At 31.2% G+C, this 22,053-nt stretch overlaps 2 protein-coding genes across 5 annotated transcripts in view; both read right to left on the bottom strand.

The window, feature by feature from the left end:
* LOC123014741 (sestrin homolog) overlaps window positions 1-15,616 on the bottom strand; it is a 170,759-nt gene extending 155,143 nt beyond the window's left edge. The window contains exon 1 of one of the 2 annotated variants that reach the window (XM_044413995.1): window positions 15,464-15,616. The gene's annotated coding sequence lies outside the window, so the exon portion shown is untranslated. Of the gene's footprint in view, window positions 1-15,184; window positions 15,345-15,463 lie in introns of those variants that run through there. The other variant, XM_044413998.1, reaches the window with a different exon arrangement.
* On the bottom strand, window positions 5,557-21,554 carry LOC123014743 (pyrroline-5-carboxylate reductase). 3 transcript variants are annotated; one of them, XR_006413336.1, is made up of 7 exons: window positions 21,187-21,554; window positions 21,070-21,140; window positions 20,738-20,923; window positions 20,475-20,687; window positions 20,223-20,427; window positions 16,229-16,366; window positions 5,557-5,736 (listed from the first exon to the last, which is right to left on the bottom strand). XR_006413336.1 is itself a non-coding variant. In XM_044414000.1 (6 exons), the coding sequence occupies exons 1-6, from the start codon at window positions 21,266-21,268 to the stop codon at window positions 16,284-16,286; spliced, it is 840 nt and encodes a 279-aa protein (XP_044269935.1). In that variant the 5' UTR covers window positions 21,269-21,553; the 3' UTR covers window positions 16,150-16,283. The 3 variants fall into 3 exon arrangements, 1 of the variants encoding a protein (XP_044269935.1); XR_006413337.1 differs by having other exon boundaries at window positions 5,557-5,733; XM_044414000.1 differs by lacking the exon at window positions 5,557-5,736 and having other exon boundaries at window positions 16,150-16,366; window positions 21,187-21,553.
* Between the last annotated feature and the right edge of the window lie 499 nt (window positions 21,555-22,053).

Raw genomic sequence — 22,053 nt, 5'->3', positions numbered from 1 at the left:
AGGCGCCGTAAAATTATGTGGAACAGCCTGTATTACGGAATTTTTTCAAAAATAGTTTAAAATTGCAGATTAGAATAGAGTTGCGCTAAATTAATACATCAGTCATAAACATTTCTTGAAATAATAATATGCAATTAATACTTGTCATCCAGTTGACAGATACACATACATATTCATGGTTTAGTGATGTACCCAAGAGTAATTACTTAAATGAAATAATTACATATGATTTTGTGTATTCTTATAATAATAAGATCTTCAATTAATCTCAATTTACTAAGTAGTCTAACTCCACGTGATCGCCCATCATGCTGTCAGCTCATATAAAACTGCAATAAATGGAAAATGTGTATGTAACCCACTATCTACCATGTAATGGTTTCTAATTTTTGTAATTTCCAATCACTAGCTAGAACATTACCGACAAATTATCGCCACTTTTTTTCTAATAAGCCTACTATAAAATCAGTGCTAACAAGTGCAACTCTTTTTTGATTGATGTACAAATGATATTTAATCATAGTTTCCTCCCAATTATATTCAATTATTTACTCATTTTAATACAAACTCGTTTTTCTGCATTATATTTTAAGTAATTACCGCCTGATTCATAATTTAGTAGAACAAATTAATAATTATATTTTAATTAGCGTTTCACATGCTCAACGGCATTAAGTAAACATTTTGCAGTACAATTTCAGGCATTATATTGCAACAACGTATTTCGGAACTGCAACCAGACAATAACGATAATTTCACGCTTCAGTGCGAATTGCAAAAGGAAAAAACACATAATCTAATTAGACAAATTACGTTGACACTCTTAGCGACATTGATTTTTTTGTTCAATTTCATGTATTATCTTTCCCTGCCTTGGGTAATATCAGTTTTTGTAACACTTCGACAAGTGATTATTTTCGCTGCACCTTTACAAAAAGAGAAGCAATCATTTCGTGAGCTTAAATTACGTAAACCACTTTATACATATATCCTTCCCGTAATATAACCACTTCAGTTCGAAGGATAATAACAATTAATTATAAAATTAATTTCATATCTACGATGAAGTAAAAGACGCGAAGGCGAAATAATTAATCTCGAGCACGATCATTAGATATAATTTGATAATAATGACGGCGAAAGCAATCATTTTTCCTAAATAAAAAATATCGCAAGAACGACAACTGTCAAGCTAATAATGTGTAAGAATTATAGGCAAAAACTTGTTATATTCTTCAAATTATCGATGGTTGGAATATGTCAACTCTCTCCGGACCAGTCTGTGTTACTTTGACCCAATAAAAAACACAGTGAAAGCGACATATTTATTAAAAAATAATTCAAAAGAAAGAAATGAAATTTCAATATGTCTAAAGATTTATTATGTATTTCAGTCTGAAGTAGCCCACGGTCGATTAGAATCAAAAACTTCTTCTCTTCCAGTCAACGAGTCTTCATTTATTGATATTTAAATTATTGATGGCCATTATCTAAATATTCTTTTTTACACACTTCTCTCGCCTATTCAACGACATATTTCTCTTTGTGGAACATCTTTAAATGTTGGTGAAAACTAAACTGAAGAACTTCGGTCCAAACAAAAATAAATCTTTGTCTCCTGTGGTCATTGCCAGGTCATTGCCATTTATAATTCATTCCGTATTGACTTTATCACCTCTGGGCTGTGATATCTTGTTCTTGCACTTCTAGCGCAAAACATAATAAATAAATAATAAATCCCAAATGGCGTAACAGTCAAAAATAGTTATTTTTTGTAAAAATGCGTCACGACTCGGAATGTGTCTACATAAGTGTTCTCAACTTTGCCAAAATTTCGCGTAAATAGAATACATAATTAATGATTTATTTTTAGCGTTTTTTTTTTTAAGTTACTGCAAGCATTAAATAACTTCACATCCGGTTTTGTAATTCAAGATTCTATTAAGCAAATGAATGAATAATCGTAATATGAAACTGACCATCTCCCATGTATGACTGTTTCAATTAAAATAATTCAATTGTGCACAAATGCAATGAATAATCTTTTATCAATCGAAATGGATTATCTAGAACACCTGCGATATCGCACAAAATCCTAACATTAACAAATCTTTCAACATGTCTCTACAATTATACTTTTTACAGTGGAATTGTTTCATTGGATTGCATTCATTTGCTGTGTGTAAAACAATAAGCTCCTTTTGCAATTTCGATATTGGAATAAAATTCCACACATTGTTTTATAATTACAGTATTCTGTCTAATAAATAATAATACGGTTTTTCGTGGCAGTCCCTCGGAAACCTATATTCAACAACCCAGAAAATGTCGCGTGTCTGCTCTCCCAAGAGAGAGGCTAGGATGGGCCACTTGCCGACGCACAACTTCTGAGTTTATTACATTCAACGAAAGTTACTACAATGTCTTTTACTTAGTTTTGCTATTATTTTCGCGTAATTCGTCATTGCCGAAACTTTACACTTTAAGAGTTGCCTCCACGTGCTTTTTAATTAAATTTAACTACTTTCGAGAGCTGTAACTACTCAAGGACTCTAAAATAATTTCGAGCTTTGGGAAACTGGAGCTTCAATGCGTAAAAAATTAGCCAATTAGAATACTTCTACATAAAAAACTTGTTTCAAAAAGCAAAACTCCAGAAATAATTAGTTTCTAACAATAACAGAGTTAATCGTTATTTTTTTTTATAAAATAATTACCCATTTTGTAGTTACATAACATGTATTACCATATTTATCATTTTAAAATTGGTTTCACTAGGCTAAACATAATATAAGCAAAATTCAAAGGTAGGTAGTGATTAGTAATAAATTAAAACCACGTCAAATTTTAAGCAGCTAAAAAAACTTATTAAATAAATAATTTTGAGCAATGACTGTAATTCACTTAGAGTAATGAAATAATTACGAGTATAATCAAATAATCTCCTACATGTGCTCACTATTTTAAAGCCGAATAAATTTGCAACTTGTCGTGTTTTGTTTGTTTATAAAAGCGATAAATTATTCGTCGACATGTTTCAAATCAGACTTCCATAACAATCCCATATTATAAAATCCAAGCTTTTAATTACACTTATAAATAAATTAGCAATAAAAACTGTAAAGATTATTTATGTCATTTTTATTATTGTTAAAAAAATTAGGTTGAATTTAGTGTCTCCAAACAAGGAGGAGTTGATTAGCATAAAACAGTAATAATACAATTTAAAATATCCATTATGCTAAGTTTAACACTTACCTGGTGCACATGTAAAATTAATAGTGCAATACTCGAAGTAAGAGCAGATTTTCCGTTTTATTTTTGGTGTAAATATAAAATACGTCTTTTAGTGCTAATAAAGTCCACATGCGTAAAATGGGTTTACCAGCTATGCGTTGCCATACAAAGAACTGCGTCGGTAATAAATTATTTCTATTGCTATAATCCACGGTTTAGCCCATTACTAACACCGACGTAAAATAAATCTCAGCAGTATCAGCATATACAAGTCTTTTTGTGGAGAAAAGTTGTTTAACAAGACCTAACGTTTAGATTCGAGTAAGTTTAATATTAAATCCGTCGTTTGAATACTTATTTTATTTTCGAATTATTTCCAGAAGATTTCCTTTACTCGGTCATTCAAAACAATGCAAAAAATATGTGAACACGATCTGTAAAAAGCGAGCGAGATGTTAAGTCGGATTTAATAAACTCACTGATATAAAGCGACCGGGGGATTAATAAGAGTCGATGTTTGTGTTTCGGGTTCATTCGAATAAAACTACACCCGAAAAGAAATGAATATGGCAAACTCCCCCAAACTGAAATTTGACGCTGATCCGATCAATGCTGCAAATTCTGTCTATTTTCTTTTGCACTAATTTCATTTTATTAATTGCCCCTCTAGAACAAGCTCCACTGTAACAATCCAAATAAGCCAAAAAGTATCAATAATTTTTTTGCATAAAAAAAGATATCGTTTTTAATATGTTTGGAAGCGACTGCATTTATTTATCGAGTTTACATAGCACGTAGCCTGTAGGCACTGTCAGCTGAAAATAACTCGGCCTGAAGCAAAACTTTTCACATATTTCAACCAACAAATTTTTAAAATTCACGAATTCATGGCTTTGGATTATGCATTTAAAATAGATTTAAGGCTATACTATTTTCTTTGTGTATTTGATTCAACTAGGTTACATTCATCGTTATAGAGATTCTCAAAGCAGTTCGAAAAATAAAATTGTAGAGAGCTTTATTTCCTTACTGTTCTTAATATCATCCAGCTCAACTGCTTCAGTTCTCTTGCTTTATTTATTAAGACGTATGATTTCACTTAAGTTCAAAAGCATTTCGAAGCGAACTTTGCAGAAATCTGAAAAGGAAAGCTAATTTCATCCCACATACTGCATAACACCACCTGCTTCAAGAGCATCAGAACTAATCCTCCTCGTAAATATTTCCAACGAAACAAAGCGACGTATGATGGAAGAAATACAATGGAAACGGCGAAGGCGAAGAGACAAGTGCGCTCGAAAGGAAAACTCCTGCAAGGAGTAAAGCGAAACAATTCATTGCCAACAGGAAAATTCCTCAAATACGACTTCTCCAGTGAGACAAAACAGTGAATTCAAAGTACATAGTTGCATTGCTTCATGTTTGTCGAAAATTTCAACCAACAATAGGAAAAGTAACTGCTCCAAGAAAACTCAGGATCTGATTATATTCTACTGTAAACAGTATTTTTCAAACAAACTTTGCGCTCCATTTCAGACCTTCACGACATGGGAACAATTATCCAAAGATTTTGTCTAATTAAAAGTGAAACTTTGGAACGAGTTTGCAGATTTACATTTATAGCACTGACGTCAAAATATGAATTTCCAGAAAAGTTTCTTCCTCAAACACGAAAATGTCTAATATTATCTCTAGATTTAGCCCAAAAATAACCAACGACATCATCAGCATCATCTCTCTAAATGCCAACAACTTTTTTATACCATTGTCACATTTTTAGGATGGTAGTAACCTTTCCTCTATTTCTCCAAGATAAAAAAAAGACATAAAGCAGTTAAAAAATTGAACCAGATAATTTTAGAACAAAAAAAGAAATAATAATTGCCAAAATACATAATGAAACATTATATTTCATTAGATCTAATATATGTACCTACCTTTTCGTATATTTTTTCATGTTCCCACTTTCCACAACTTAAATGTTGATTTTTTTATATAAAAGCCATGTATTGTTGACTTGTTTGAAGACGTTGTCCATCGTAGATGCAAACATTTTAACATTTTGTAATGTCTATTGTCATAATTGTAAGCAGATGAAATTGCATCAATACGTATACGTTAGGTTTAAAACATTTTGATCATTGAAAAGAGTAAAAAATCACACTAAATTAAAACAAAATGGTTTACGTATTCAATGAACCGAATCTTCAAAAAATTCAACATATGGAACTTCGATTTATTCTTTTCTATTTTTTTTTTGCTTTTACAACTAGACAAATTTTATTTATATTCATGGTGTATAGACAAATAATAAAACAATTAACTATAAAATGTTTATTTCCATTAATAACAAAATAGCAATTGTTCTACATGCCACTCGAGTGATCGTTTATTCCAAAGGAATCAGTAGATGCGATTGCCGTTGGCAATAATTAACTTCGCTAGTATGAAAACCACAAGAATTGGCGTTGTTTCTCCACATTTCGCGTCCCAAACCTTCTGTCAACACAAACAATTTGTTATAATTAAATCCAAAGTTGAAAGCAAAAACAAAGGGTTTTATATGACAAGTTTGGCGTACATTAAAAGCCTCTTTATGAACGTCAAATAAATACAAAGTGGTACAGCAAACTTCGTTAGGAAGTGGACAGCAGCACATCCACATTACATATTTGCCAAGTCATAACAGGGACTCGTTGATTAATATTATTTCGGTAGTTTTCGTAAATTATTTTCCGACTGTGTACATACAGGGTGTTCGATCCAAGTCGCCCCGGCCGATAACACCTATACTTACTTTTTTTTTCAAAAACTAAATTTTCAAATAATACTATTCATTCCTTATTTTCTTAGTAAATGCATTAAATTTTTTTGGCACATCCAGTGTAGCCGGAAATGTTACCAAATTTAGTTTTTCAAACGGAACACCTATGTTTTTTTGCTCGAAACAATAATAACTGGCATGAAAAATACGGTAAACCACTATTTATTACATTTTACTTTACATAATGCACTCAGAAAACAATTTAAATTTTTTTAATTTTATTGCAAATTTTGCAACGTAGGCGGATTTTACTTGTCAAAGTATTCTTGCAAAAAGCAATATGCTTGGATACCGTTTAATTGTTATTTTGACAAAGCCTAATTTGTCAATAAATCTTATTGAGATCTTTAATAATGGATGATATTAATTACGACGAATTGGTAGATCAGTTTGAAGTGTTTTTTAAGTGCAATAAAAATAGAGCGGAAGCTGAAAGACAGTATAGAGAAAAATACTCAAATAGAGTTCACCCAAATCGTTGGAAATTTAGTCGAATTGAAAAACAAATGAGACGAATAGGTTCGCTTCTTAAAAATAAAAAACCTGTGGTTCTTTGTGAAGAACAAGAAAATAGAAATCTGAATGTTCTGTTATCAGTCGAAGAAAATCTACGAGTTTCCATAAAAGAACTCGCTCATCAACTGACAAATTAGATTTGTCAAACCAACAATTAAACTGTATCCAAGCATTTTTTTATTCACAACCTTCCTTTAAAATTAAAAATCAGGCTACGCGACCAATTTCCTTATAAAATTCTAAGATTTAAGATGTTTTTTGATTGCATTGTGTTACGCAAAATGTAATAGTGGTTTACAGTATTTTTCATGTCAATTATTGTTTGGAGGAAAAAAAACATAGATGTTCCATTTGAAAAACTAAATTTGGTAGCATTTCCGGCAACACCGGATGTGCTAAAAAAAAAATTTAATACATTTATTAAAAAAGCCAAGATTGAATATTATTTTGAATATTATTACTTAAATATTTAATTTTTGAAAAAAAGAAGTAAGTTTAGGTGTTATCAGCCGGGACGACTTGGACCGAACATCCTGTATATTCGACACCTAAATCACATTGAAACAGGTGTATATGTATATGTATATATATATATATAGGTATATGTGAGAAAGCTGTGTATTAGCTTTGAAAAAGTGTGTTTTTCATTTATTTTTTTTTCAATATTTCCGAAACCGTTTTAGATAAAATTTTATACGGAAGGCCTTGTATGTATACTTTAGCACACAACATCGGTTTATTTTAGTAGAAAAGTTTTATTAGAGTTCACTTTCAGTTACAAATAAATAAATTGCTTGCCACGAGCAGACGGAAGGAAAAACCGACGAATTTAAAATATTCCTCCTCTACCTTTCCATCCTATTTTTCAAATTGCGTCGACTCCGAGATGGATAATGCGCTAACCGTAATCGAACATTACAATAAAATAATCAGGACGAAATTAGACGCGAATTAGAACAGACTACAGTTAATTTATAATTAAAAACGAAGCGCGCTTTCAGTGCAATTCATATCGTCGGCAATAAATTAATTGCATAGGTATATCCTCAAACAGAAGCAAAAAGTCCGCGTCATACTCTGATACTCCGATTATTTGATTGTAGCAAATTAACAAAGACGATTAGCGGAAACAGCGGCTCGATGGGTTTGTGTGTGGGTCCTCAGGGCGCGTCAGAACTGTCAAAATTTTGCCCCAACTAAATTGTTTTAATTAGGCGATATGAACCCCACTGTTCACTTTTCACCATCTTGACGTGTAAAATACAAACGTGTGGTTTACGAGTTGGCAGTTTTAATCAATAAGGAACGTGCGATGCCACAGGAACAAACGTTTCAAAATATAATTTATTTTGCGCGAAGCTTTAGCAATCACATCGAGTGAATGATTTTCGACTTTTCGGAGCAAATTCGTACGGGGAGCGCGAATCGATTTATCGTGCTTATGTATAGGACATAATTGAAAAAATTACTCGAAAGGAAATAGAAGAAAGTGTTCCAGTTTGAGAGAAAATTGCCACTCGGATAAAATGAAATTATCAAGGGAAAGATGGCGATGGATTTACTGCACCGATTGAAAAGAAATAAAAACGTAATCGGCCAGTTTGCCAAAAGAGGAGGTCGGAAAAGTCGATTAAATTTCAGAATGATTTGTCATTGTGACGAGAGTTTAATAATTAATTTCTGGCATTTCCCTTCGATCCACCTACATTGTTCCCGGAACAAATTGTTGCAATGCGGATTTTCCCTCGTTTATTGTTAGTTTCCAACATGTGAAAATATTTGCCTTAAATTAATTACTAAAGATGCGCAACAAAACCTCTCCTCTACATTCGCCCTCTATCAAATAATTAACACAATACATTTTACACCGGGGATACCGAATAATGAAAACATAAATTCGAGTTAAGTAGAATTTAGCACATTTTGATGTAAATGGTACAAAGGACCCAGTTTGCTTCAGGAACATATATTATCATTAGTTCGTGTAATTGCCCCTAAGCCCAACATTACCGAATTTGTTTATCACCCCACCAACACGAAAATAAAAAAATATATTTCACAACTTCTCATTTAATTATATCCAGTTATACTGGGTGCGACAGAACTCGTACCCCAGAAAAAAATGCCATATAGAGTAAAATACCAGAAACATGGAAAAAATGTTTGAAAAATTCTATCTATAAAAATTTCGAAGTTATGAGAGTTTAACTTTTGCACTTTGACTCTATTTATTCCTGTTAGAAAAATATTTTTTCTTTTGCTACAGGTTATTAGAAGAGGAAGAGGTATCCTAAATTGTAACTCTGTTTAATGTTATTTGTGGCTTTTATTGGGAAAACTTTTAGAGCTTTACTTTATAAAAAAAACATATACAAGATCATCAGTATCATAAAATAGACATAAAAAAATGTCAAATGTCAAAAAAAGAATTTCTGAAACATTTTTTTCATGTTCCTGGTATCTTATCTTACTTGAAATTTTTCTCTGAGGCGCCAGTTCTGACACCCTGTACAAACACACGCAAAAAAATTTATTGTTTATACATAGAATATACATATACCAGGTGAATAAAAAGTATGAAACCAAACGTTTTTCGCTTAAACTATTTATTTTTTGGAAAAACTAATTGATGAATGATAAAGTGCTATAAAAATGTGATGTTTTATCAAGAATAAAATTTTTCGAAATTTTCTTTTGTTTTTGAGTTCTACAAAAAAATTTTTTTTTCAAATGGCAACCCATTATAAAACCATTTTTCTCGTAAAAGTTATGATCTAAGGATTACAACTATCTACTTTATAGTTAATTTTTTCAAATTTTTTTTTTACATAAATTGCAATTTTGACAAAAAAAATCGCAGAATTCAAAAACAAAATAAAATTTCGTAACTCAAAATACTATCACATTTTTTATATTACTTTAATTTATATGTATAAATCATTATTTTCTGAGGGCAAATGATTAAAAAAAAAAACGCTTGGTTCCATACTTTATATTCACCTGTATAACAGAAAGTATTCATAAAACACACGGAACTGTTACGGACTCATTTATTATCCAAAAAAATTAGAAAAATTCTCAAATTATACCCTATCAATAATTAGTTAGGTATATGAAATATCGCCAGTTTTAATTAATTTGAAGTCGCGATTTATCAAGTGCGCGTAACCGATGCCCCACCCGGTATAGCAATAATTTACATATTACATTTACACAAAATGTGTTTTTCCTAAACATGAAAATTGAAAATTATATCATATTCACCATGAACACCTAATTAAAATAACTACAAGTCCAGAAAAAGCATAATTTAAATAACTTCTTCGTTCCTTGACCAACAATACCGCAAACGTGTCCATAAAAAACTCATTTCTATTCGAACAAAAAACCTTATTTTCCATATACTTATTATTAGAACGTAATGTGTGGTTGCTCACTGGAAAATTTAAATGGCATTTAATAGCAAAAACGCTTGATAAGGCTAACAAGTATTATTGTAATTTCCAGAAAAAAACAAAAACCTTCCTGTTATCATAATAATATAAAAATTCAACTAGTCATCAGACAAACCAATATTTTAATGATTTTCAATGTTTATAAATTAGATTTAAATGTTTATTCTCATTTTATTTATTATTTAAAGCTGTTTCCTACAGAACTCTGCAATTAGAAAATTGTGTTTCAACACATCTTTCGCTTGTCAAAACGTATTTCCTAATTAATAATCGGCTTTAGTGCGCTTATAATTTGAAAATAAGCGGTTATATTTAAAATGAAAGTATGTATCTCTCACCTACAATCACGTGTTATACAAGTACATATCTAATAACCGACAACAATTATTGTAAATGAATATTTTCTTAACCCGAGGGTGAGCTTAGAAAGGATTACATCAAAAACCAGTGAACCTGACGAAAATCTACGGAAACGAATTTGAAACAAGAATGACTTTCAAGTGCTTTAACATAATGCGTTTTTAAAGTTATGAAAATTATTACTGTTATTAAAAATGAAAATTACATTTCCTTATATTATATGACATACAATTATACAAATTAAAATGCAAACCGTTCCAAATCGTTAACTCAAATGTGACTATCTTGTCTATGAACAGAAACTGTGTTTATATCACCTTAACAATTAACTGAAATAAAAATATGTGACTAAGAATGAGCCACATAATTAAATAACCTACTCCAAGAGGAACGAGATTAACTCGAAACATAACCAAGTGAAAGAAATTTATTTAAAATAACATAAAATTTAGAATCTTATTTTTATAAACTACCTTTTTATCCTTTTCCAGGAGTCAATTTATGACACAGATATTTTTCAATTAAAATTAATTGTTGTCAGGCTGAAAAATTTAAACGTTGCAGATAAACAAAAACAATTCATTTTACAAGACATTTTAAAAATTATGACTTTTAATTAGAAAAATTTAAATTAACACTTTGGCTCCTTTCCTTCATGTTGATTAACAGCAGCCAAGTCAAATAAAACAAAGTCGGAATTTTTTTTTAAAAACATAATAACCATATTTTTTTTACTACTAGATACTACTATTTTCTATTATTATTTATTTAAATGAGCATGTTTCAAAGTGCTACCGATTTAATAATTTTTATGTTTTATAAGCCATAAAATCACCTCAGTACTTCTAAATGTTTTTCATCAATGTACGAGTTTACAGTGAATATTTTAAATCAATTACAAATTTTGATTTACGAGGTACTAAATGTTCAGGTTAGAAAAGTCATAAAAAGTGAACAAAACACGCTCCAGAATCTAAAAATACCTCTCCTCACACAAACATTACATACAATAAATTTCATCATTCAAAAATTAATAAACAAGGGATGTATGAACCAGGTGTTCCGGACATTAGATCCGGAGTTTTGTATTTATTTTTACTAATTGCCTGTGATTGGAATTACAAATACATCTTTGTTCTGAAGAATAAGAAAATGCAAATAAATGTTGATAGCAAAGCTATAAATACTCGTACATAGTTACAAATATAGCCATATTAATGATTTTAATTACCTTCAATCACCAAACAATCACCTGAAACTTTTAAAACTATTTCACAATGAGGCAAAAACCTTGGACACATATTGTACAACTCACTCAAATAATTTCTTTATAGTTATTCAAACTAGGACACTACAAATTTAAAAATCATAAATCTGACCCACTGTTAATTATTTATGTTCTAGCGTGAGACACAGTCTTAACCCCTAATACGACAATACAATATTTCCACGCTCACCCCATATTTCAAGGTGAAAACTCCCCCATAAGTCTGTGGAATTCCTGAAAACGATCCAAATGCATGCAAATAAAACAGACATGATTTAAAAAGATGAATGCATTTAGATGCAAGGCTGGGGAGCTGTGAATGCCGACGGTCGTCGTTTCATGGCTCTCCTAACCCCGAAAGGAACTAAACCGTCAAAGCGCAAACTTCTTATTATAAGAAGACCTTGCGATAAAAACTCCCTATTTACATAATTTGACCGATGGCAAAAATAAATAGAAGCAACCAATTTGAGGCTTCGAGAAGAATATAAATTGAAGTTAACAAATATTAAGTACTATTAAACAAGTAATCATTTCTCCGCCAAATTCTCCAGTAATAGTAGATTGTCATTACCAAGACAAAATCTGATGAAGCGTCGCGGTTAGCATAAATAAAGCAACGACCACCAACGTTTGTATACTATTTTATTCACATCATACTCATTAAAGAACACAAAGCTAATAAAAACTTTATCAAATTTTAAAAAAACATAATTATGACAGTTCATGTTAAGAAGTGGTCACTCCCTTATCAGTTTTCAGGTTGGAAAGTAGCTATTTCCCATCCTGAACTGTCATATTACGTATCAACTGATAAGGAAGTGACCACTTCCCAACCTTAACCTGATATTTCATATCAATTGTTAAATGAAGATGAAATGTCATACTTTCCACCTTTTCACATACAAGGTAATTTGATTATTACTTTATGATTGGTGAATAAAATATTTTGGCAAACTTCCTATTCACATTGTGTCATTTCATTGTCAAAAAGCCATCCACCGAATTTAACATGCATCCAAAACTTTTTAGTAGGTAAGTAGGTAATTACTCCTGTTACTAAAACTAAAAATATTGTTAATATAATATTAGTATATACAGTGCGATCAAAAAGTCTTTGTATCAAGTAGGCGTAGTAGTTGAGAACTTATGTCGCCTGAGAATTCGTATGTCATCTAGATGCCGAAAAAATATTTTATAAAAAATTATAATATTGATCTAAGCAAATTGAATTACTATATGAAACGTCTTAAAACACCTTAAAATGAGATGTAGTTGGTGTTTATTCATACAAATCGTTCACCAAGATTTGTTGTTGCAGTTTACATAAAAATTAATTTGGCATTTCTTATTTGTCTTTGTGACATTTTATCTTCCAGAGACATACGTTTTAAATTTCTAGGCTGGCTTTTAGATCGAATTCTCGATCGCACTGTATGAACAATTACACGTTAGCGGTTTATTGTCTTGAAACAATTTTCAATCAATGTATGCAACAAAAATATGTATTTTGTAATCATTCTATTAATAATATTTTATTAATGGTTAATGGTTTCAGTCGAAAATTACAACATTGTACAAAGTGATCCAGAATGAATGAATCTGTTAGCAATCCTGACTCAAATTTTTAAAGAATATCATTGGAGCACGTTTCTAGTTAACAACAATTCAACATCTCTTGAGGGGTTGTACGTCAATTATTTGTCAAGTAAAACCGTATCAGGTTGCAGTGTTGGAAATTATTAATAAAAATTTGTTACAAACAGACACAGACTTTCTGGATAACTTCGTAGTAAAGTAGAGAGATTCCAAATTAGAATCAGAGCTTAGATAGGCATGATTGTTTGAAATTACAAATTAAGAATGTTTTTAAACAATCGTATTTTTTGGATTAATTAATTTTGTAACAGTGGAGTGGTGTTGTTATAAAAATTAAGAAAAAAATAAAACCTTACTGTAAAGCCCAAAAGATTTTGTAATTGACTGAAGTGGAGTTTGTTTACAACCAAATCCGGTATTAAACCTTCACTACTTTTTATGAAGCCTAACCGCAAACTATCATTTCTAGACCCCAATAAAGGGAGGTATATAAGCAGATTTTCTCAATGCTAGACCAGGCCCGTGTTTCATATACTTTTATGTGATGGTTACAGTTTTATGTTGAGGTAATCATAAACTTATTAAAGAATCAAACCCATAAAAAGTTGTAAACACGGTATATCTTTCGGTAGACTTTTTTTAGATTCTCTATTTCTGTTTCTCAAAAACTTTTACTAGAGACATTCAATTCATTCATATTCATACAAACTTCGTGTATTTCTTTTATCAAAAGTTCAAATTTCGGTATTGGTACTTTTTAAAAAAAAAAAGAAAAAAAGAAAGAAAATACAATCACTTAAAAGAGAAATTTAAAGAACAAAAGTAATTACTTCTCTCAAAAACATTGTGAAAACGTAAAAATTAGTAAGGATAAACAAAAAGAAATTGGGTTCTCAAATCTGTAATTCAATGTTTATGTTGAATCCAGGAATTATTTCAAAATGAAAGACAAAAAATTCATAACCTTTGTATTCATTTTTTGTGATTTTAATGATGCTTTGCGAAAATGTGTAAATTCTTTTTTTAAATCAGTTTTGAATAACAAAAACACAATAGAGGATACAAATGAATAACATAGAAATTGATTGCAATTTGTGATCATGAGATAGTACTCGTAACATTCACAGACTTGTTTTGTTTATTTTTTTGTTCAATATCTTCTTTATTGTATGTTGCTTATAGGTAATACATAAAAAATTGTGATCGTTATTAGACAATAAAAAAGTTTCCGTGTTTTATTCACAACCTAAGGTTATTTAAAATTAATTTTTAATTTGTAGATTTTGGTGGTTAATAAAAAATATACCCAAGTTGAACATATTAATTCGGATTGTCACAGCAACTAAGTTACTTTGGCAGAAATTAGTACACATTATATGTATAAACAAACAAAAATCAATAAACATTAATAAGGATATAAAAAAACTGATAGTAGCAGGGAATTTCAACTGTGAAATATACATACAATCATTTTACAAACAAGTAAATAAAAAATAACGATGCGAATAAATAAATATAATAAAATTTGTAAGCATAAAAATGGTGATTTTTTTATGTGAATTTGAACTTTTCATAATAAATACAAATAGAAATTATTCTGTAGCAAAAAACAAAATTGAGACCATAGGACGATATTTTTCAATTCAGAAAATGAATATAAAATTAGTTAAGAGTACATATTTATTAAACAAATGTAATTTTTATTTCAGTCGTGAAAGAAATTGTAACAACGTCCAAATACTATAGAAAAAAAAAGTTTAAGGTGGTGGTTGCATATTTAAAAAAATGATACAATAACAATATTTTACACGGGGGCCCAACTAGTTCGCTTAAGAAATTATTGAGTTTTGTGAATGAAGATTGTGATTAGGATTGAACTGGGAGTTACAATGTAAATTTTTGAATTTGTAAATTGTGATCACTCACCTATCAATTGTCTTTTGAAGTATTGACAGAACGTAAAAATCACACCTAACAAATGCTAAACGCTAAACATCCGAATAGGATTGATCACAATATCAAGTGGACTATCGTGGAAAATAAAGTAAGAGATGGCATGAAGAAAGAAACAAACCGGCCGGCTTTTTACGGTGAAACTGACAAGTTCGATGGAATATTCCTCTAAGCTAGCATGCGCACAGTGAAACAAAGACTCTTAACCTCACAAATTTAAATGAAAATTGCCGGAAAATCGTGGAAACTCACCAGAGACAGCCGTTTCGAGTGCATACGATGGCCGGACCGGTTCTATTGCACTGCAATTTGCGTATCCACACCGGAAATCAGTGGAAAATAAACGGAGGCTAACTGTTACATTAGAGAAGTGACAACCGGTGTCCGTTCGATACACTTTGACAATGAACTCAGCTGACTAGGGAAATTGCATTGCGCAATCGCATCGACCGGCTCGGGCCCCAATGTGAAAAATTGACTTTTTTTAATGGGAAATTTTCTGATTGCGGCCCAGCCGCCGCCCCCGAGCCCTTTCGCACTCCGGCGCGACGCCTCAAGCCCCGCTCGGCCCCTGCAATTATGTCATAAATCATATGTTTAGACGTCAAAATCAGCTGTTGAATTTATCAGTGCATAACTACAAGGTCTGCTCAAAAAGTCGCGTGAAAGCGGCCGCCTTGATCCTGACGAAGCGAAACGATACAGTGCCGGCTTTACGATTTTTTCAATTTACTGGAAAATTAATGACAAATATTGTCCCACTTTTAAATGAATTTACGCACGTTTTTTCGTGACGTGGATGAATACATCATTTAGTCTAGTGAATAATCAAAATTAAAAAAGATAAAGTGAAAGAGCTTGGACAGGTAATAATAATAAATCTCCCAAATGATAAAGGGTGGATCTAGAACACGATTTGTATATTTCTCTAAAATTTCTTCAAAGTAAAATTATTAAAATTATTAGTTTGTTTTTTTTTTATTCAACGAATAGTAAAAATATATTATGTTTTGTTACCTATTAAATAAAATTAAGAATGATCTACGATTATGAATTGACGGTGCTTTAGAAATTATTTTGTTGGGTCGCTTTGAGCAACCTCGCGACATCTCTGGGTAGCGGCTTCAATTGCTCCGATAACTGCTGCTCTGAAACCTGTAAAGATGAAAAATTCAATTAGATTAAAAAATTGTGTACTTTTATTTTTTATCTAGTGTGCTTAAGCAATTTTACATTCGCGGTTATTCAAAACAGTCGCTTATGTAGTGTTATCCTTTATACAGAGTAAACCAAAAGTAGCGCAATTTTATAGGTTAATTTTGTAAAAAAAATCCTTGGACAGATTGATATTATTTTTGTAAATGATATATTTTTATTATACTACTATTTATAACATCAATGATTTTTAAGTAACGACGTTATCACTATTTTTTTAAATGGGAATCAACATTTTTGTTTACTGTTTTTGATAATATATTTTTTTAAAAGATAGAAGAATCTCTGATCCCTGAGAAGAATGTACACCTATTTTTCAAAACAGTCAACAAAATTATTGGTTGCCATTTAAAAAATAATAATAATGACGTCATAAAAGTTACAATACTGTCAAAATGTAGCATTTATAAAAATAAAACCAACCTGTGTAAAAATTTTTTTTTTAAATGACAACAAAAATATGAATTTTGTGCGTTTCTTTTGGTTCATCCTGTTCCGGTTAAACCCTACATTAGAAGTACTGGCAATTCTAACACTTCTAACCATGATATTTGTCTAAAATTTTGTTAGAGACTCATTTGAGTTATTTTAGGTATTCAGCCCCCAAAAAGAGTTTTTCCGGGCGAAGAAATAAATTTGGTTACTAAGATGGCAATTTTTTTAAATTAATTAGAGGTTTGAATTCGTTTTTTGTGAGCTTTAACAAAAAAAATGTTGTTTGTAAACACGTAGGTATACCTAAAATGTTTTTGCGATCTCATCTGCAAACAGCAACGATACGTCCGCATAAACTGTAATTTAGGTACATACATACATACTTGTAACAAAAATAACTCTTATAGATTATAGCCATAATCGGTTAGGTCCTGTCCAATGAAAATACTTTCAAGATGATGGCACTTCCGGTTACACGGGAAATAGGTATCAACTTTGTTATTTTATTGTTTTTTATTGCATTTTAGGATTAATTACTTAAGTGATTTTGCCCGAGTTTTGTCAGCTTTCCCAATACCTAAGTTTAACCGTTTTCAAAATATTTAGACTTTTTTGAATTTTTTTGGATTTGCACCTTCCTACTCAAAAATCAATGTGGCAATACAGTGTTAGGCACTAGGTCCTATTGAAATTTCTGTTAATTTATACAAATACTAATAAATTATCTGTATTTTTCTTAATTTCTGGAATTTATTAGTATTCATAATATCCGAAAAATTTCCTTTGATGACAAATTTTAATTTTGGTGACAGATAACTATTCTCATTTTTTGAAGTTATAAGAATTATTATAATATTACTATACCTCGGCAATCTTTACAGAAAAGCTTGGGCTCAAGCTTACATCAATAATTGCTTTAAAATGTGCAATTGAAATCAATAAATTTTACTGCACAACATGTTTTTTTATTTCAGTGTCACAATGAGCATTTTGTGCAACTGTTTTCAGTTACACAAAATGCTCTTTCTGATACTGTTTTTAGAAACATTTGATGCAATATTTCATCATTTCATTATTGAGTGTTTTTAAGTAGAGAAATTGTTGTATTGCATTATTGTGTATTGTATTTCACCGAAACTAATCCAGTTATTTTGTCAAGCGATTTAGGTACCGCATACGTCAAATGTCTTCAATTTTAACTATTAAAAATAATAATGAATTCAATACAGAAAGCGCCCAATACAAAAAAAATAATATAAAAAACGCGTGTTACAACCTTTCATTGTGATACTTGTGCACTACGTGGCTGGAGTCACAAACTTCTCGTATCACAATGAGAATAGAATGGTTGTAATACTTGTTTTCTAATAAATATCCTATTTATTATTTATTTTTTAATACATATCTACTTACGTTGTGGGCATCAAAAATTTTGCCAACGGATTATCTAAATTTTTAATGTGTGCCTACAACTGTACCCTTTTTACGTTTATATTTTGTAGGGGCAAAACCCCCTTGATCCGTGCCACTTACGGCGTTTATGAATTGTTGCAATGATCAAGTACATTTTGATCAAATTAATACCATGGTTTCCACTACCTGTGCTAATACTATTTACGAACACATCAGTGGCGTACGCTTTACCTCGAAAATAACTTTAATAAATTTTATTTACAGAACGGTTAAACAAAGAATTTTTTAAATATTTTATCCAGCATGTTCTCATTTGATACTACCAAGGATAAGTTTTTGTCGGTCTATTTAAGAATCACCTGTATAATTACTAGTAAGTATACAAGGTGCGCCAGAACTTGCGCCCCAGAGAAAAATACAGTGTAACGTAAGATTTTGTTTCCGAGGGGGACATTTTTTACGTAATTTTTAAAGCACCTCCAGTAACCCCTTAACCCCCACGCAACACAACTTTAAAAATTTAAAGCTATTTTAGCAAGGTCTTCAAAACTTTTTACCAAAATTGAATCAGACCATCCACTCATGAGATACAGACTGTTAGAAAAAAACCCAAAACTGGTTAATTTTGTTTTTAAAAAGGACATTTTTTGACGCAATTTTAAAAGCACCTTCAGTAACCCTTTAACCTCTATGCCACTTAACTCTAAAATGTTACATAGCACCAACCACTTGTAATATAAAAAATGAAAATACTTTTAAAATGCTCTTTTTTTCCCAAATGAAATGATTCATAAAATATCGACAAAAAAAACTAATCTTTCAGCAGTCAGTATGTAAGTACAGAGGAACTTAAGAACTATTTTCTAGAAACTTACATTAAATTATAAGAAACTTTATTACCCCCCGTCCTTTAGTACGATTATTTTGACAATAAAATAAAGTAATAAAAATAAGTTTGTTACAGCTCCAATAATACTTATAACAATATTAGTAAGTTTCTTGTAATTTATATTAATAGTTTTTATTAGAAGTAATTACTAATTAGAAACATTATCTTTTGCGAATATCTTATGAATAGATAATCCCATTCAACTTTAGAAAAGAGGTACAAAGAACATTTTAGTGTCATTTGAAATTCCGAAATTGAGGTGGGAAAAAAATTAGTGGAGGTACTTTTAAAATCGTGTCCAAAAGTGTCTTTTTTAAAAACAAAATTTACCTGCTTCTTTTTTATCCAAATTCTTTCTGGTTTGTTTTTATTAGAACAGCCTCTATCTCATGAATGGATGGTCTGATTTAATTTTGGTAAAAAGTTTTGAAAAGCTTGTAAGTAAGGTAGTGCTATTTAAATTTTTATAGTTGGGGTACGTGGGGGTTAAAGGGTTACTGGAGGTGATTTAAAAATTACGTCAAAAAATGCCCCCCTCGGAAACAAAACTGACCTGTTTTGGCGTTTTTGCAAAGTCTTTTTAATTTCTGAGATATTCGTGGTGGTTCATTTTCATTGGGACACTCTGTATGTTTATATGTATATAAAATACCCGTAATAAAATAATACATATTAAACTAAAAGAAAATATACTCGTGCCAATATTCGAATGCAAAGAACGGCTGCAGAAAAAAATAGGATTGTATTACAAAAGATGTTACTTTTCTTTCAGAAGAAGCACCCTTGCGTAATAATATAACCCTATTCTTTTAAGTGCTCTGTTTTAATGTAGTATCTATAATATGAAAAATATGTCTAAATCCCGTCATCATAAACCTCGCTGAAGATTTAAAACCTGCGTGTGTGCTGCAGTTCCATCAAAAACGCATTACACAAAAACCACAATCTGGCACTCTATAGTCCCGACTATTTTGGAACTCACCACCGCCATCAAATAAATCATAACACACGCACACCGCCTTAATGAAGTAATAAATCCGTCAAATTTTTACGACTCACCTTTCTGTTCGAGAAAATGCAATCCGGCCGCCGTAGATCCGGCCGGGGAGGTAACATCGTCTTTGAGAACTCCGGGATGCGTATTGGTGTCCCTCACCATTTGCGCGGCCCCTAAAACCGTCTGCGAAGCTAATCTATATGCTAAATCCCGCGGAAGACCCATCTTCACCCCGCCGTCGGCGAGCGCTTCTATTAAGACATAAATCTGGAAAAATAATTTCGCAAATCACACTAATAAGAAGCGCCATTTACATATGCGGGCCCGGAGCCACTGAGGGCCGTTATGGCGTCTAATAAATTCTCGGTGACTTGTTCACATGTCCCCACTGATTTGAGGAGTTTTTTGGTAATCTCCGCGTCCTTTTCGGTGGCTTTGCTGCCAGTGACAAAGACGGAAGTGCCACTCCGAACGAGAGCGGGGGTGTTTGGCATCACTCGAACCACTCGAGACTCCGAAGGCAAAAACTGGTAAGTTAAATTATTAGATGGGTTCAAAGTTAAGTGCCGGAAGTCACCTGTTCGAGCTGTTTTATTGTTACTCCCATTGCGATTGATAAAAATAATTTGTCGGCTTTTACATCTGGAGCTTTTTTTATGTCGCCTAAAGCTATAGGAACGACGGAGGGTTTCACAGAAACGATAATAACGTCCGATTTTTTCACTACGGGGACGTTTTCGAAAAGAGATTCAGCTCCTAATTCCTAGTTTCAAAATTTTATTAAATAAATTAAACTAGAAGTATAGGTGATTAATCGATTTAATCAAAATAAAATGTTTCCATTGCAAGACTAAATCAAATACACTGCTATCACACTTCTAAAAATAGTTTGTGCAAAAATTCTTTTACCTTAAAAGCCTTCGCCGACGCCAAATCCGACGGATGGCAGCTAGAAATCATTGTTTCACCCTTTGCCAATCCTAAGAAAACTTTTAGGAAATATTTGAAAGGATCGTTACAACTGACCTGCTGAAATAAATCCCTTAGCCATCGCTTGGGCCATTTTTCCGCCTCCGATAAATCCAATTTTTAATAAATTGCTCGTCATTTTGATTTTGTCTTGGAAGCACAACCATGCAGAACGCACTGTTTATGTCAATTTTGTTATAGCAAATAAATATTGAGTAATGACTGGAGAGAAGACTAATAATATCTTCTTATCAATAAGTGTGTACTCGATTTTTTGGTAAATTTCCGATGATAGCAAACACAGCTTTAATATATTTTGTGTAATCAGATATGGGTTAGTCGTAATAAAGGGATTTTACTGGTAGACAGGTACGAAATTTACTGTAAACAAGAAAAAATACCTGACCTTAATATTTGTTTGCTATTTAAAGTGCTGAAGACATGAGTTATTTGATAAAATCCTGCATTATTTGTTTCAAATTGTTATCGGTTCAAGTGAACTTTGGGTTTATTTTTGAACATTGGCTCTTCGCTTGGTAATTAGGTACTAACAATTAGTCCAAATATACTCAGTTTTTGTGCAAAATACTTTTTTACAATATGTTTGAGATTTCCTCACCTTTTAAGATAAAAATAAACAAATCACTTGACTTTGACATAGTTTTGTTTTGTGTTTCTTTCTCCCGTAGGTCTAAAGTAGTACCTACTTTAAAGGTAATCAAGGTATAAAAAAATAACTACATCCTGAGTAAACTTTACGAATAACAGCAATCTGTAAAGAAATAAAAATTTTGTAGATACTTGTACCCAAAAAATTTGTATTTAATGAAAACTGGCACTGTAATAAAAGTAGCAAACCATAAAAACTTAGCGGGAATATTTTTTTTTCAAACAGTTATTGCCGGTCAAATAAAAAATTAGGTA

The sequence above is a fragment of the Tribolium madens genome, unplaced genomic scaffold (assembly GCF_015345945.1).
Source record: "Tribolium madens isolate multiple individuals breed KSU strain unplaced genomic scaffold, Tmad_KSU_1.1 Scaffold_97;HRSCAF=244;Tcas5.2_LG3a, whole genome shotgun sequence".
Classification (NCBI taxonomy): domain Eukaryota; kingdom Metazoa; phylum Arthropoda; class Insecta; order Coleoptera; family Tenebrionidae; genus Tribolium; species Tribolium madens.
Note: the sequence above shows the minus strand (reverse complement) of the source record. Positions and strands in the feature narration are given on the sequence as shown.